The following is a 14468-nucleotide window of genomic DNA, read 5'->3' on the forward strand; positions in this document are numbered from 1 at the left end:
GGCTTCCCCTACAGGTCAGTAGAGACACTGCCCCTCTTCACCCTCAGGCTGCCTCCCCAGCCGCGAGGGCAGGTGTTGTAGCTACGCAGGCCAGGCGACCTCAGCCCAGAGTCCTCCGACTCCACAGAGGCGTCCGAGTCGGTCAGCGAGCGGGTGTTGTAGAGCCTGACTGGGGAGCGTATCAGCTGGGAGGGAGTGGGAGGAGGGCTGGTGAAGGGGGGCGACTGGGCCCCCAGAGCCCGGGACTGGAAGGGGCTGAAGGGAGGCTTGCTGTGTTCGTAGGCCTGATGGTGAAGGCCCCCTAGTGGCGAGATGGGGAGGTTGTGGCTGCTCAGCGCGCCAGGTGATGGGCTGTTCTTGCGCTTGGCGGCGTTGATGATGTTCTTGGCCAGGATGCGATGGTTGGCCTTGGAGTCGAGGCTGCTGACACTGGGAGAGAGGCAGCGGTTCTCCCTGACCAGGGAGACAGGGGAGGTGGCTGTAGATGGATGCTGGGCTCTGGAGATGGGGGTGGAGGAGGGCTGGCTGGTCTGGTACACCATGGGGGATTGGCAGCGGGTTTCCCAGGGTGGGCAGACAGGGGAGCTGGATATAGGTGTGTGGGGGGCTCTGGAGGAGGTGGAGGAGGGGAGCTGGCTTGTCTGGAGGCTGGGGGACCAGGTCCCACTGCTGGGTCCCTCTGGGCTGCTGAAACGTCTGGTGAACTGGGGGGTTCTGGTGGGAGTAGGGGTCTGGGTTGGGGTTGTGGGGGACTCCTTTATTGCCTGCATAAAAAGGACAGAGAATGTAGTTTTACACTCCAGCCATGCTTGCCTCAAGGTGCTATTCATCTGAAGAAGTACTGTTTATATACACAGCAACAAAACTCAAGACAACAGTGTAAGTTCAGGGAATTATTTGAACAGCGTATTGTGAGTTGAATAACATAATATACATTTGAAGTTGGTCCACACATTCCATGAAAGCCTTTTCAAAAGTTTGGGCGAATGACCCTGCTCCATTTAGTACAACTTTGCTGCCCAGACGACAAAGAGGCCACAACACCTACTGTCTCAGGGTACTCCTCCCTCAAGACAGGACATCAGAGATGATACGGGTCTCCTATGGGTCTCTCAGGTTTCTGTCAGCTGGCCTGGCCGAGGTGACTAACCTTTATGAGGGGTGTGCCGTTACTCTCCTGGTGCTGTTGCCAAGCTTTGCACCTTCAGCAACTGTTTGCTTCCTGACACGGAGAGGGGCCTCTCGGATCCAGACAACGACAGTTTAGGACACAAAAGGTGTGTGTGGAGCCTAGACGTATGCCTCAGGGTAGAGCGAGCAGCATTCACAGCAGACATGCAAGGGTCATGCTAGGGTCAACCCATCTCTGGAAAGGTGTAAAACCCTGGAGCCAATTCCCATATTCAAAGGAATGGGTCAGAGGTCTGTGATGTGATCGCTCAAGCTCTTAGTGGGGGTTTCCCCATCGACAACAGCACCATTTTAGTGCTGGAAATGATATTTCTCTCAATATATCAAGAGAACACTAAGTCCCTTGTGTTGTCCAGTAACTAGTTGAGTTATTAGAGAAAAAGGCACCGTGCGGTTCATAAACTGTGAATACAGAGTGGGAAAGTAGAAGTAGGAAAGGAGGAAACGAAGCTGAGGCACATCAAGTACAGACAGTTCACAGGAAGAGGTTAGAAGAAAGCTTTAATCAGGAAAGAAACAGGGAAACAGAAGACTTCCATTAAGGAGACAGGAAGACAGCAGAAGTACACATGAGATCTGAGAAGAAGAAAAAATGTCTTTCATGTGAGAAAGTATTATTCTGGCCACTCCTTCCAATCAGATCAAGATTTACGTCTTGATGCCTTCCTTCATGTTCCTAGCTGTATTTTATTTGATGATTAAACCGTCCACCTGGAATTACTGCTCTGTCGAGTCATAAAACATTACGTCAAATAGCATGCAGCCTGACAATTAAAAACATCAATAGATTTGAAACACACACACACACCATATAATTTGGTAGAGAGCATCGAAAAGCTAAACTAGGCTGATTCCCCTAAAGAAATGAAGACATTAAGGGAGTTTCCTCACCACCACTTTCATGTCTGTGATTCCATATTAAACTGCAAATCATAGATCATAAAACAGACGCCAGACCATCTGCTAAAGTGCTTTGTAAGGCAGTGTCACTTGGATGCCTGGAGACTTGAGGCAGAAAAACACTGGAAAATGTGTGAAGCCATTTCTCATCTCAAAGTTATTCAGACCTGACTGCTGAAGTGCACTTAGTGACTCTGGATAGAGTGACTTACACGTCTTAAAGCACAATGTTTGGCTTAAAGTGATTAATTACTATTTTGGGATATCGCTGTTTGGGATCAGCTGCATGACAGCCTTCTCGTACATTAATATGATTATAATAAAATATACAAAAATTCATTCAATAACTAAAAATATACTTGTTAAATCTACAAAAACACAAAAAAGACATCCATGTTTTAGTTTACAAAAATAATCTATGCAAAGCTTATCCTGTGTGCAATATCTACAGTATTGTACCACTCCTTCACTTTGCTGTGCCATGGTCATGTAAACAGAGAATCAAAAGTAGATAGAAGGCCTCCACACCTGCGGTTCAATCCCTGCCTTCTTTGCAGAGAAGGTGGGCCTTGGTGCCTGGGCCCCTGACCGAGGGGAGGCCACTCGCTCGGGAGAGAAGGCCGACACAGGGGAGGTGATCCTGGGCTGCCTGGAGCGGGGAGCCCCCCCGTAGTGGTGAGAGTGGTCCCCAGGTCCCATCCCTCCGACAGGGCTGAGAGGGTGCTGGGGGGACAGGCCGTGGGCTGGCCTTAAGCTGGCCTGGGAGCTGAAGTGGGAAGAAGGGCTGGTGGGCAGGGAGGTCTGCCGGGAGTAAGACGTGACCACAGGCTTGGGAGGCGGTGCTCCCCTGGGCAGAGAGCTCCTTGGATCTTTGATGGGGTTGAAGATGAAAAGGGAGGAGTTGAGCTGGTAGGGCTGGTGCCTGGATAGGTCCATCTCTATCTTGGTACAGCCGTTCTCCAGAGGGGGGCTCTCAGGCTTGGGGGGCGGGGCCTTCACGCTGGGCTTCCTCTGGACAGGCTGCTGGGCCTTGAGGTCCGTGAAAGCTGATCGCTAATGTTGGAGTTGGTAGCGATGGCTTTGACCCGCCCCGGCATGTTAGACGGATAAACCCAAGATGGTGGCAGAGACATGGTGGGGGAGGGAGATCTACGCTGGCCTGCGTTCTGTTTGTCCAACACATATTTCTCCATCCTGGACTGGCGCTTGGCGAACAGCTCCGCCCCCTTCCCTGTGGCGTTGGTGAGGGTCTGCTCAGGCTTGTGCTCCATCCGGGCTCGGGTCCTGGAGCTCTTCAGGGTGGTGGACCACTCTGGCACTGCGGCTTCCTCCAGCTTCACTTCCTCCTTTGCCAGGAAGTTGGAGGCCTCCGCCCCCAGGGCCAGTAGCTCCTCCTCGGAGGCGGGCTCAACCACACACCTGGGTCCGTGTTTCTTCCTCTCATCAGCCCCCTGAACGAGGGACAGCAGCTCCGGGTTGGGAGCCATCACCGGCTTCTCCTTGAACGTAAACATGGACTTCCTGGTTCCCCGTCTGGCCGCGCCTTCCTCCAGGATGCCCGTTTTGATTTGCACATGCGGCTTCCAATCCGCAGCGGGCTTTGGGACAAAGGTGGAGGGGCGAGGGGCTGTGGGAGGGGCGTACTGGGTCACCGGAGGGGTGGGCGGGACATACTGAGACACCTTGGGAGCCGAGGGGGGGGCATACTGGCACACTGGGGGGGGCAACGGGGACATGGCGGGAGACATGCAGAGGGGGCTGGAGAAGGCCTGCGGAGACTGACAGGTAAAGGCTGGGAGAGGGGGGGTGGGGTAGGATGGAGGAGGAGGGGGAGGGGAGAAGGCCACGGGCCGAGGGAGAGGGGGGGTGGAGTAAGAGGGAGCAGGGGGGATGTCCATGACTGGGCTCCGGGTGTCTGGGGACTGGACCGTGGTGGGAGAGAAGAAAGGTCTGGCTGTTCTGTTGATGATGGTAGACGGTTGTTTGGATAGGGACACGGACACTTTCTCAGGGGCACTATGGCAACCATTATGGAGATCTCCGGGGGATTGGGGCTCTGGGATTGCTCCGTTCACCCCTGGTTCACCTGGCTCTGGCTCCCTCTGGACTGCACCACTGTGGTCACTAGCAGAGGGAATATCATTCTTGACGTCACTCTCCTGCTCGACATGTGCCTCCTGCCTCAGCTCCTCCACCTCCTTCATCTTCACCTCCCCTTCCTCCTCCTTCTCGTTCACAGGCAGGAAGTGCCTCTCCTGTATGACGCTGTCCGCCACATCCTCCACCTCGTGGACAGGTTCACTTGGCTCCTCCATGATGTCACTTCCTCTGAATGCTAGCCTAGTGGGAGACCAGGGTGGTTTGGAGGCAATGTTCTTCAAGTTTCGTTCACGGTCCTTCCCCTCACTGGCTCTCTCTGCCCATGTCAGATTGTTCCTAGGAGGCCCAATGTGCTTGTCATCCTCCGCGGCGCCTCGCCCTGTCCCACCCTCCACGCCACTCTCGAGCGTGAAGGCGTTGACTCGCTTCTTGCGTCGGTTGAAGAGCTGAACTCCTCTGGAGTTGGAGTTGGAGGGAACGGTGAGCTGGGCCGCGATGATCTGACTCCTCACACGAGCCTCCTTCAGATCCTTATCTGACAGACTGGCACTTCTGGTCAGGTCTGGAGAGGAAAGACAGAGAAAAAGAAAGACCCAAGGAATGAAAGAAGAGAGAGTGAGAGAGAGTGAGAGAGAGAGACCGAAATGACAGGAGAAAACAATGAACAGCATTAGAACTTGAATTTAATTTAAACTTTAAGATTCCAGGTAAATGGATAAAACGTCGTTATTAATCCGACAGGGACTGCTTTAGCTTCTCTGAAACACAGCGAGCTCTTTCGGCAGCTGTCCTAAAAATAATTCCTCAAACAATGCTTGTAAATTTTCGAGAAGCATGAACCAACAAGAACAAAGTCTTTACAAGTCTGGGGAGGAATATGCAATTTAAAAACCCACATAATAGTTTCTTCTGCAAATGACTTGTATTGCTCTTTGTACATTTGAATATGACTCATGTTGCATAGCAAGAACAGTCTGCACTTCGCACTTTTATAAACTGATTTGGGGCATCGGAAATGGATACACCGGACCGAGGACAGTTGTCAAATAAACATGTTCTCAAGAAAGATGTGAGAAGCTGTTTGAGTAAAGCTGAGAAAATAAAGCTTGAGTCAGAGCCCTTTAAAACAACAACAACTACCCCTATCAGTTGTGAACCAACACTGACTTGGCGCTTCTGATCGTTATGCTGAAAATGTGAAAGAACAACACACTTTTGTTGAAAGTGTCTGTAGTTTATTGTCTGGGCTTAAGAGCTCCATTCCGCGCTGCTCGGCTATTTCCTCTGCCATCTGCGGTAGTCCCTCCCTGAGCATTCCTCAACTGCCGAGAAAATAGCCTGCGTGAGTTTCCAACATGCCTTTGGTAATTTCTTCAAGGCTATCGCTCAAACACTCGTGCATAATAAACCATTTCAGCACTTCACGATTTTAAGTGGAAACGCCTCTGGATTGGTGCTTAAACACTTGAACTGTGTGCTCCTATCAAGTGCCACTGCAGTCTGCCCATCTGCAGCATTCGGGGAAACATATCCCTCCAAAGTGTATTGTGTAACAGACATGTCACGGAATCACGGAATACTGCAGTATCATTAATCAACGTTAAAGATAAGACCCTTTGCACATCAGTGAAATTCCGTGATTTTCAAAAGCACATGATTTGGGAGGAGTGGCACCAAAACAACATATCACTGTAATTGATTGGAATGTGGATGGTTGCGTTTCCTCGTGATGGAATTCAATCACCGGCCCAGAAGGGCAGGCACAGCAGCGAGCCTTTCATCTTGCTCTTGAGCGAGGATACAGGTATACTGTTTGAAACAATTATGTGCCAATCAATTGCCTACTCTCAATAATGCCAGCTGTAACTTTTATCCACCGTTTTCCTGGCGCAGCCTCTGAGCAGTCTTGCATTGAAAGGCGAAACGATAGCTTTATCCAAGAAGGCATGTAGTGCATCTGTCTTTGATTTAGGAGACATAAATCTATAGCCTACTTAATTGAATGAACCCACAGAAGGCAGTTGAAAGTCTATGGTTGAAAAACAAACTATTGTACTACCAACCGTTCAAACGAGTTTTTGTTTTATAAAATATTAAGGTGACTTTGTTATGACTAAAGGAGGATTAGAAACCTCTCCGTGCAATTAACACCTGGAATGCATTCCCACCTGCATGAATGATATTTGTAGACACGTTGAAAACCGGTAAAAGCTCATGTAAATATATGCCCTTGCATCATAAATATGCATCACATTGTTTGACAAGGAGCAACATTAAGATGTTTACGTATTGACATTCGGATACGTTTCTAATAAAGTCGCAATGACCTATCTTAAGGCATAGGCTTACAATATTTTTGAAAAGTGAAATTCCTCGAAATTCTGACCAAAACACTGGTCAGAATGCAACATGCGCCTATAGGCCTACCTGTTGATAGCCTAGCTGTCACCGTGGGTGTTAACTGACTCCAGATTCCCAATAAAGTAAGATGTCCTGCGTTTGTAGTGCAAATAGCCTGGGGTTTATGTTGTCCTGTTATAACACTTAACGAATGTTGCCAGTGAACTAGTTATGTTTACGGTAATCCCTGCCACTGGTGAACAGTAGACTACCTATCAGATGACACTGGCGTGCGGATTCTATGATTAATTAGTCTGATATGAAGGCAGATGACGTTGGGAACCGAGAGCTGCTTTTAAAAGCAATTAAATTAGGCAGTATAAAAATGACAAAACATCGTTTTTTTTACATTTTGATGTATTAATAACTACGTTATACATGTAAGAATAAATGCTTTGATAAAGTCCAGGTCATCCAGTGCGTAAATTAGATCTCGCGGAGTGCCAAGTAAATTGACATCAGTTATCAGTGCCCACCCGAGTTCTGGCAACAAACTGAATTGAATTAACTTTCAATTGTGTGTCTGATACTGACGCTAAAAGTGTATTACAGATGGCATGCAGATGAAATAACGCGCATTTGGTTATATAACAGTCGCTTAATGTTCCCTTTCCCTAAACCACTACAGTTAACTAGTTAAACATATATTTTACACTTGTTGAATACAAGTCCACACAAGGCATTCCAAACTTTATCGTTAGGCATTTTACATTTTGAAAACGTCAAATAAGTATACAGATAAAATGTTGCTCAGTCTACGGAAAAGTAGTTTGGTCACCGGGAAATGGGGCTAAAGCATCCTCACTTTCTTGTCTTACCTTTAAAATTCAGAACTCCGCGCTTTTGTGCAGTTCCACAAGCTTTTCCAATTTAACTGTGTCTGAGACCTCCACACCCCCTTTCTGAATCTAGAGCTAAGATCGGATTTCGTTTTCGTTGCAAATGCTGGTCCACAGTGCGCCCGAGCTCGCCTCCAGTCCAGCGCACACTGCGCGCGGAAAGGCTGAGTGTCTTGCTCTCAATACCGCACTCTACTGAACAACTCCACACGCGCATGATCCTCGCAATTCCAAACTAGAACTAACGTTCATTCCAAGAAGCAAAGCATCAACAAGAACAGGCCAGGATGCCCCATAGCAAAATCATTAAAAAGAACTATAGACGCTTATCAGAGGGTGTACAGACTTTTCGACCTTGATCTTGTTATGGTGTGGTGGTACAGCACCAGCCAGTACTGATAGCCTTTATCTGCATCTGACTAAACTGGATGCACATGTACACAGAGCAAAAGCGAGAGGCTTAGTAGGACAAAAAAGCAGCTATTTCAGATTATTTCCATGACAGTGAAACAGCCATGACTGGACTACCAACCGATGCCAGTAGAGGAGGAAGTTTGATCTACACTGCCCTATCTCAGATTTACCAACACAAGTCAAACAAGCCCCTCACTCTCTGTAGGTATTGTGGTTGACATGTAGGGGAGCCTACATCAGTTTCATGTCACCCCTGACCCAGGCTTTGGGTCTGAAGAACTCCAGGTACCAGAGGAGACCACGAGTCATAGGTGCATATGAACTAGACCACTGGGAGAGGACTAGTCCTCAATGGGCAGTATGTCTGTCAGGCTGATGTGTGTGTCTGTGTGTCTGTCTCTGTGTGTGTGTGTGTGTGTCTGTGTGTGTGTGTGCCCTCTCTGAACCCCAAGAGCTCTACATGCAGGGGAGGGACAGGAATTTCCTTTTCTTCAGCAGAGACATAACTCGGCCCTTGGCAATGATGCAAAAGCCCTGTACTGCTGCCCCCCCCTCTCTCTCTCTCTCTCTCTCTCTCTCTCTCTCTCTTTCTCTCTCTCTCTCTCTCTCTCTCTTTCTGGCTTTCTGTCCATCTTAGTCTGTACACTTTCACCTCATTCATCAGTGCTGTTCTTCTTCTTCTCTTCCTCTCCATTTCTGTCTCTGTATTTCTCTCTGTCTTTCTCTCTCTCTGATCTCCATACCTCCACTCCCCCGGGGCTGAATGAAGACAGACAGGAGAACTCCCCCCAAACCTCAGCAAGCAGAGCAGAAGGATTAGAGTCAGGCATACGGGGAAGGGGTGGGGGGGGTGGGGGGGGGGGAGGCTGCTGTTGTGTATCAAAGGTCAGATTACTCTGTCTGTCGGATGTTATCTTTTGTGGGGGACAGCGGAGGGGGGAGAAGGGGAGGAGAGGGGGGGGGGGGAGAGGAGGAGAGGGGGAGGAAAGGGTGAGGCAGCGGGCCCTGTGGGTGATGTGTGGAGCAGTGTGGAGAGGCAGGGATTAACAGAGGTCCTGGGGTGTTACTGGCCTGAGAGTGACTTCACCTCCCCTTGAATCCCACGGGGAACACAGCCCAGTCCGAGAGGTTCAACCCCAGCTCTGCTCCTGCTGCTGCCTCACTACAATATATCAACACTGCAGAGGCTTTATCTGATTTGCCTGGGCCACTGCTCCATGGTAGTAGCTTGCGACAACATTATTGTTGTGGTTGCTTAAGCATTTAATTATACGCCAAGTATTGAACAATCCAATGATGTTTCCTGATCTTATCAAGAGAAAGGGCTTGTTGCTCCACCTATAGATGCCCTGTGACAGAGGCTGTCCACGGAACACCATGGTGTGTCTGAGCGGAGTTTCCTCAGAACACAATGCTGTGTTGGGTTCTATTAATGGACTACTCTGACAATATTGTCATAACCTTCATGTACTGTAATCAGCTTGTCAGCCTATGGCTGTCTGAGGGAGGTTTTCCCACCATTAGGTTTTTACGAGCTAACAATGCTACTCGGCTAACATGTTTGTGCCCTTTTTTTTCTACACACGCTCAGATCTTTGTTGTGAGACTAATGATCTTTAGAATCAATTATGGATTCTTTTTCCGAACTACTTCTACCACAACTTAGTCCATTAGGGTCAGTGGGTATGTACTGATTTAAGATTTAGCCCATCACAGCAAGTGTGGTGTGCTGATTGCATTTCCATTGCTAGTTAGGGCAGGCTGTGTTTTAACGGCAAGGAAACAGATGTCTCATTGAGAGTGAGGCTGTCTCTGAAGTTTGAAGTCCTGGCTGTGTTCTCAGTGTAACTGTCGTCCCCCTGCTCTCCTGCTCAGTAATGACCTTTCTCCTCCATGACTTACTCTACTGCACATCTGAGCTGCGTTACAGAAGTGCCTCTGTCATCTTTTCAAAACTCCTCTCTGAACAAATGGGATTCATATTGAGTTACTTATTCCAGTCAACAAGTCTCATGAGTGTAATGTCATCACATTGAACAACAGATACCGCACATGCACACGCACGCAACTGCTGTTTGCTGTACATGGCCTGGGCTAAATGTAAACAGACACAATGAACAGGCATCAGACTCACTTGCTTTTCGAGGCATCTGATTGGTGCTGGAGGCCAAAGCTGACTGCCCTTTGACCTTTGTGTAGTCCCTCCCATCCCAGGAGGCATTGCTTTCTGTGACAAGGTCGACCGCTTCTTGCCCCACCTGGAGCGGTTTCCTCTGCCCTCCAGGACTCCAGCTTACCCCCCTCCTGATAGACATGTGCCCCCTTTCAGTCTCCATGTCTGTCCCAGTATCCTGCCTCTGCTCTCAGGGAGATCTAGTGTCCTGTTGAGGTGGTCCGGTCCTGTTCCTGAGTAGTCCCCTCCTCCCTGGTCAGATGAAGCCCTCTCTAGCTGTGTAACGTTCCAAGGGAGGGTCACTGTTTGGGAGTGCGCAGGGAGGATCGAGTCCTTTCGGGCACACAGAGCAAGGACGACGGAGAGGAAAAGGCAAACACACGACCAGGAAGCCGTGAGGGAGCAGCAAGGATGACCCGGGTGACGGCCGCCAGTCACGTCGCTCCGTTCGGCAGTGATCCCTGGAAGTGTTCTCCTGCAGATCCTCAGCGGAGGAAGGCTCTCTCCTCACACACGGAGCTCTTCACAATCTAACGGGACCTCCCAGGAGACGCTGCGCCGGAGCACCCTGGACCAGTTCCCATGGACGGTGGCCAAAGATATTTCACAATTGGGATGTGCTTTTCTGTGAATCGAGCAGAAGAGCAAACTCAAAACCGTCCAGTTTTCTATTTGTGTCTATTGCTCTCTCTCTCTCTCTCTCTCTCTCTCTCTCTCTCTCTCTCTCTCTCTCTCTCTCTCTCTCTCTCTCTCTCTCTCTCTCTCTCTCTCTCTCTCTTTCTCTCTCTTTCTCTCTTTCTCTCTGTCTCTCTCTATGTCTCTCTCTCTCCCCCTCTCTTTCTCTCTATCTTTCTCTCTTTCCGACCCAGACGTTTCTCTTCCTCGTTTCTTTCTTATGCGAGACACCAAAACATGTCTGTTGACAACAGTGCAATCTCTCTCCCACAGATTATTAGTCTTTTCCAGAAAATGATCCCCTCTTTATGTTGGACGACCATAACTCAGCAGCGCCGATGAGGAGGGGGTCCATGTAGAGCAGCTTCCTACCGTTAAGGCCACGTTAGGAATAACATTTCACTCTAAAAGGTTACTCCAAAGAGCTGTTTGGATTCAGAGCCTTCAAGACCTCAGCAGGATTTGCTTTATTGTTTTTCATCTGTACGTTTATATCTTATCCAGATGGTTTCCTTTGTGATTCCATGTACATTAAGCCCCCCCAGAAAACAGTTTCTATAAACACGATAATTGATCTCTTCCCCTGAGTTTTAACCTCAGATCACAGAGTAGTTTAAGAAGACATGTTTGCTTGATGGATGTTAGCTTTAAGCAAATGATGAGATGTTATCTTTAACATCTATTTAGTGGACCACAGGTCTTGAGTTCCCGGTTCACTCGCCCTGTTCAAGGTACCTCTGTGTTTGACTAGGTCTTGTCATCTGATGTCTGTGTTAAGGCAAGTCAGCTGTTTATCCAGCCTGGTAGACTTCCATTCATTTATATAAGTCTTGGCTTTCCATTCAGACTGTGGAACGAGAGCAAAGGGATGTTTGAGGCTAGGGAAGTTGATCTTCTAAGTCCCAAAGGAGTCTTCCTCGTGTGCACTGCCACCTGAAAGATAAATCAGAGACGGGTTTATTCTTCCCATCAACATTTATACATTTGGATGCTGTAAAACAGTTTACATTATCTAGTGAACTTTCGCTGTCTTTCTGTAGCCTACATTTACTACTGTACTACTACTGTGGCCTATATATATGTTGGTGGGGATGAATAATGGACTAAACATCAACCACCAGCAGATAGCATGGGGACGTTGAGCCGTTTACAGCTGTTTGTTAGGTCTGGGCTCAGCTCAGGCTCTCCACAGCATCTAAATCCTCCTCCTTTTCCCAGTCCCCCACAGAGACATACCCCAGGAACCATGCGGTCATCGGTTTGCAGTGAGATGAAAGTTAGGGCCTGCTATCTAAGAAAGTCCCTCCGGAGCGTTCCCAAAGAAATTTGGGTTTTGAAACAAACTCTGCAATTTAATACTTCACTATTTAAGAGATGTATATTTCAGAGAAAGACATGTGGTTTCCACATAGTTTGATAATATACTGCCCCCCCTGCAAGTCATGCTTTTTAATGTGCATCTTTTCTGCCAAATATCATAAATCTCCACCTACATACATGCAGGAAACCCACTCATCTTATGTGTGGCAGAAGATCTGTCTCCCCACAATGAGCTAGCATGGTGGAAGGGTGGAAAAGGAAACTCGGGAAACGCCTTCATAATAAAAGTTTGACGGTGATAAATCCAGTGGTCCACTCTGGGAGGAAGGGGGGGGGGGTCATTGGGTAAGGGAGATCACAACTCATTATGCTGTGGATTTTGTAAATCTCACAGAAAAGTGACCAAAGGTATCTGCTTTCTTTCTGCGTCAGGGCTGGGCCCTTGAACAGTAGTCTGGAGTTGCCAATATAAGCTGGAATGAAGTACGGTACTGTGTGATGGGTTTTTAGGAAAAAAACAAAGTAAGACTCATGTCTTCAGCTCTCATAGAAGAACTCCTGTGGTCAGGATCCTCTTTCATGTCACACATCCCAGAAAGCATATCATGGGATTCTTCACCCACTGTGTTATTAAACACACTGGCACCATGAAAATGATAACCAGGGTTGGGGCGTCCTCATCCTTGACCAGACTTGTCTCTCCTTGAAGCACATGGGGGCTGAGTTTGTTGAGTTTGTGAGTCACCACTTCTCAAAAGAAGGAGGGCCCTGCAAGAGCAATTCCAGACAAAAGGTTTCACCTATCTGGTGGAAAATGTGGGTCTTGAAATCGGATTTTGGAGATGGATTGTGTGGATTCACGTCGCAAAATCTTTGAAATTCGAGAATTTTTACTTTTCAAAATGACCTCAGTACGTTTCCCCGACCCCAATGGGTTCTTGAGATGTGTTACTCTGGTGAGCTGTTTAGCTAAGATGGGGTAGGAAAATAACAACAGACGTGTTGTCATCTTTGTACTGTACGTGCACAAGCTGTCTCCCAATCACCCCACCCTGCCCCTCCCCACCTTTCCCCCCTCCTTCACAACACAAAAGCTGAGGCAGTCGCTCACATGTGACCCGTTACAACCCCAAATAAAGACAATCGCCCCCCAAATACAACAGCACGTTGTTTCCAGTAAATGCCTTCCACACTAGTGCACCCATGTGTGTGTGTGTGTATGTATGTGCGTGTGTGTGTGTGTATGTATGTGCGTGTGTGTGTTTGTGTGTGTGTGTGGAGACGAGGCAGAGAAGAAGGACAGTATTGTTTAGGAACTCTGACAAGAGACCTTTGATTCCCCCTGATCTGTGGAGAACAGACATATTTTACCCTCCATCTGAATGTCATGTTGAAGCTGCAGAACGGCATTTTATGATCGGATTTGGTTTTGTCAGTTTACATTATTCTGGCAGCGAGTGAATGGATCAGATTGAAGTTTGAGATCTCTGTTTTCAACAGGATCTCATTGATGTTGAAGGTTCTTAGGTATGCAACAATAGGCTGACAAGTGCAGTTTGAAATGCACATCAAACACAAACTTAAAAAGGGGTTCGACCTTCTTCGTGATCGAAACTGGAACTGTTTAGTCTTCACAAGACAAAGAACATATGTGAGATTATCTAAATGGACATTACTGGAACAGATTACAAGATTCTGGCAAACACACTACCAGCAAAACTAAGACATATGTTCAAGTCATGTGAATATCCTGAACATTTTACCTGTGCATCTATTGACGGGTAAATGTACTGTAGTTAGGGTTAGATGTCTCATGTCTCCTGAGAGAGTTGTTATTATGATGTCACTGTCGGACCGATATCAAAGAGACAGACTAATACCCTACCTACCCAACTCTCCCTGACCTCCTTCATCCCTCCATCATTCCAGCTATCCGATGTCATCCCTCTGTTCTTCCATCTGTTCTCCAATTACGTTCACCTTGAAGTTCAAGTTCAAAGGTACCACTTGGTACCCACCTGTCCCCCCCACCCCACCCTACCTCCTCTTCCTCTGACCCCCACCACAACCCCCAGACCCTCCCCTCACAGACCCCCCCTAACCCTCCCCTCACCCTCATGTGCTCCCTACTGACCCAGGTCGTTAAAACCAGGGATATCATTTACAGAGACTGGCCCCCCTCAGGATGTTTAACTGTATAATCATGAGGTTCCTGTGTGTCTTCAACCCAGGGACAGATTTACAGGCAGGCTGCCCATCCCTTCGCCAGCTCTTTCCAGCCTGGGTGAAGAAGTGGTGCAGCACAGACACAGATGAACAAGTGAGAGAGAGAATGAGGGATTCATAATTCACGTCCCCACCTCCCTCTCGACGAGGGACACCCTGCTCTCACAGCTACCCTGCTCCGTGCTATGCCCTTTCGTCAAGGCCAACGTCTCTTCAGCCGTGTTCCTCTG

The 14468-nt window shown here is 48.3% G+C and overlaps 1 protein-coding gene across 1 annotated transcript; it reads right to left on the bottom strand.

The window, feature by feature from the left end:
* Positions 1-1674: 1674 nt before the first annotated feature.
* Positions 1675-10771, bottom strand: LOC124479825 (synaptopodin). The gene is given in 3 exon segments (XM_047038780.1): positions 1675-3086; positions 3089-4753; positions 9979-10771. Coding segments are annotated over 3 exon segments (2361 nt in total). The 5' UTR covers positions 10181-10771; the 3' UTR covers positions 1675-2592.
* Between the last annotated feature and the right edge of the window lie 3697 nt (positions 10772-14468).

Source organism: Hypomesus transpacificus, chromosome 1 (assembly GCF_021917145.1).
Source record: "Hypomesus transpacificus isolate Combined female chromosome 1, fHypTra1, whole genome shotgun sequence".
In the NCBI taxonomy this organism is placed as follows: domain Eukaryota; kingdom Metazoa; phylum Chordata; class Actinopteri; order Osmeriformes; family Osmeridae; genus Hypomesus; species Hypomesus transpacificus.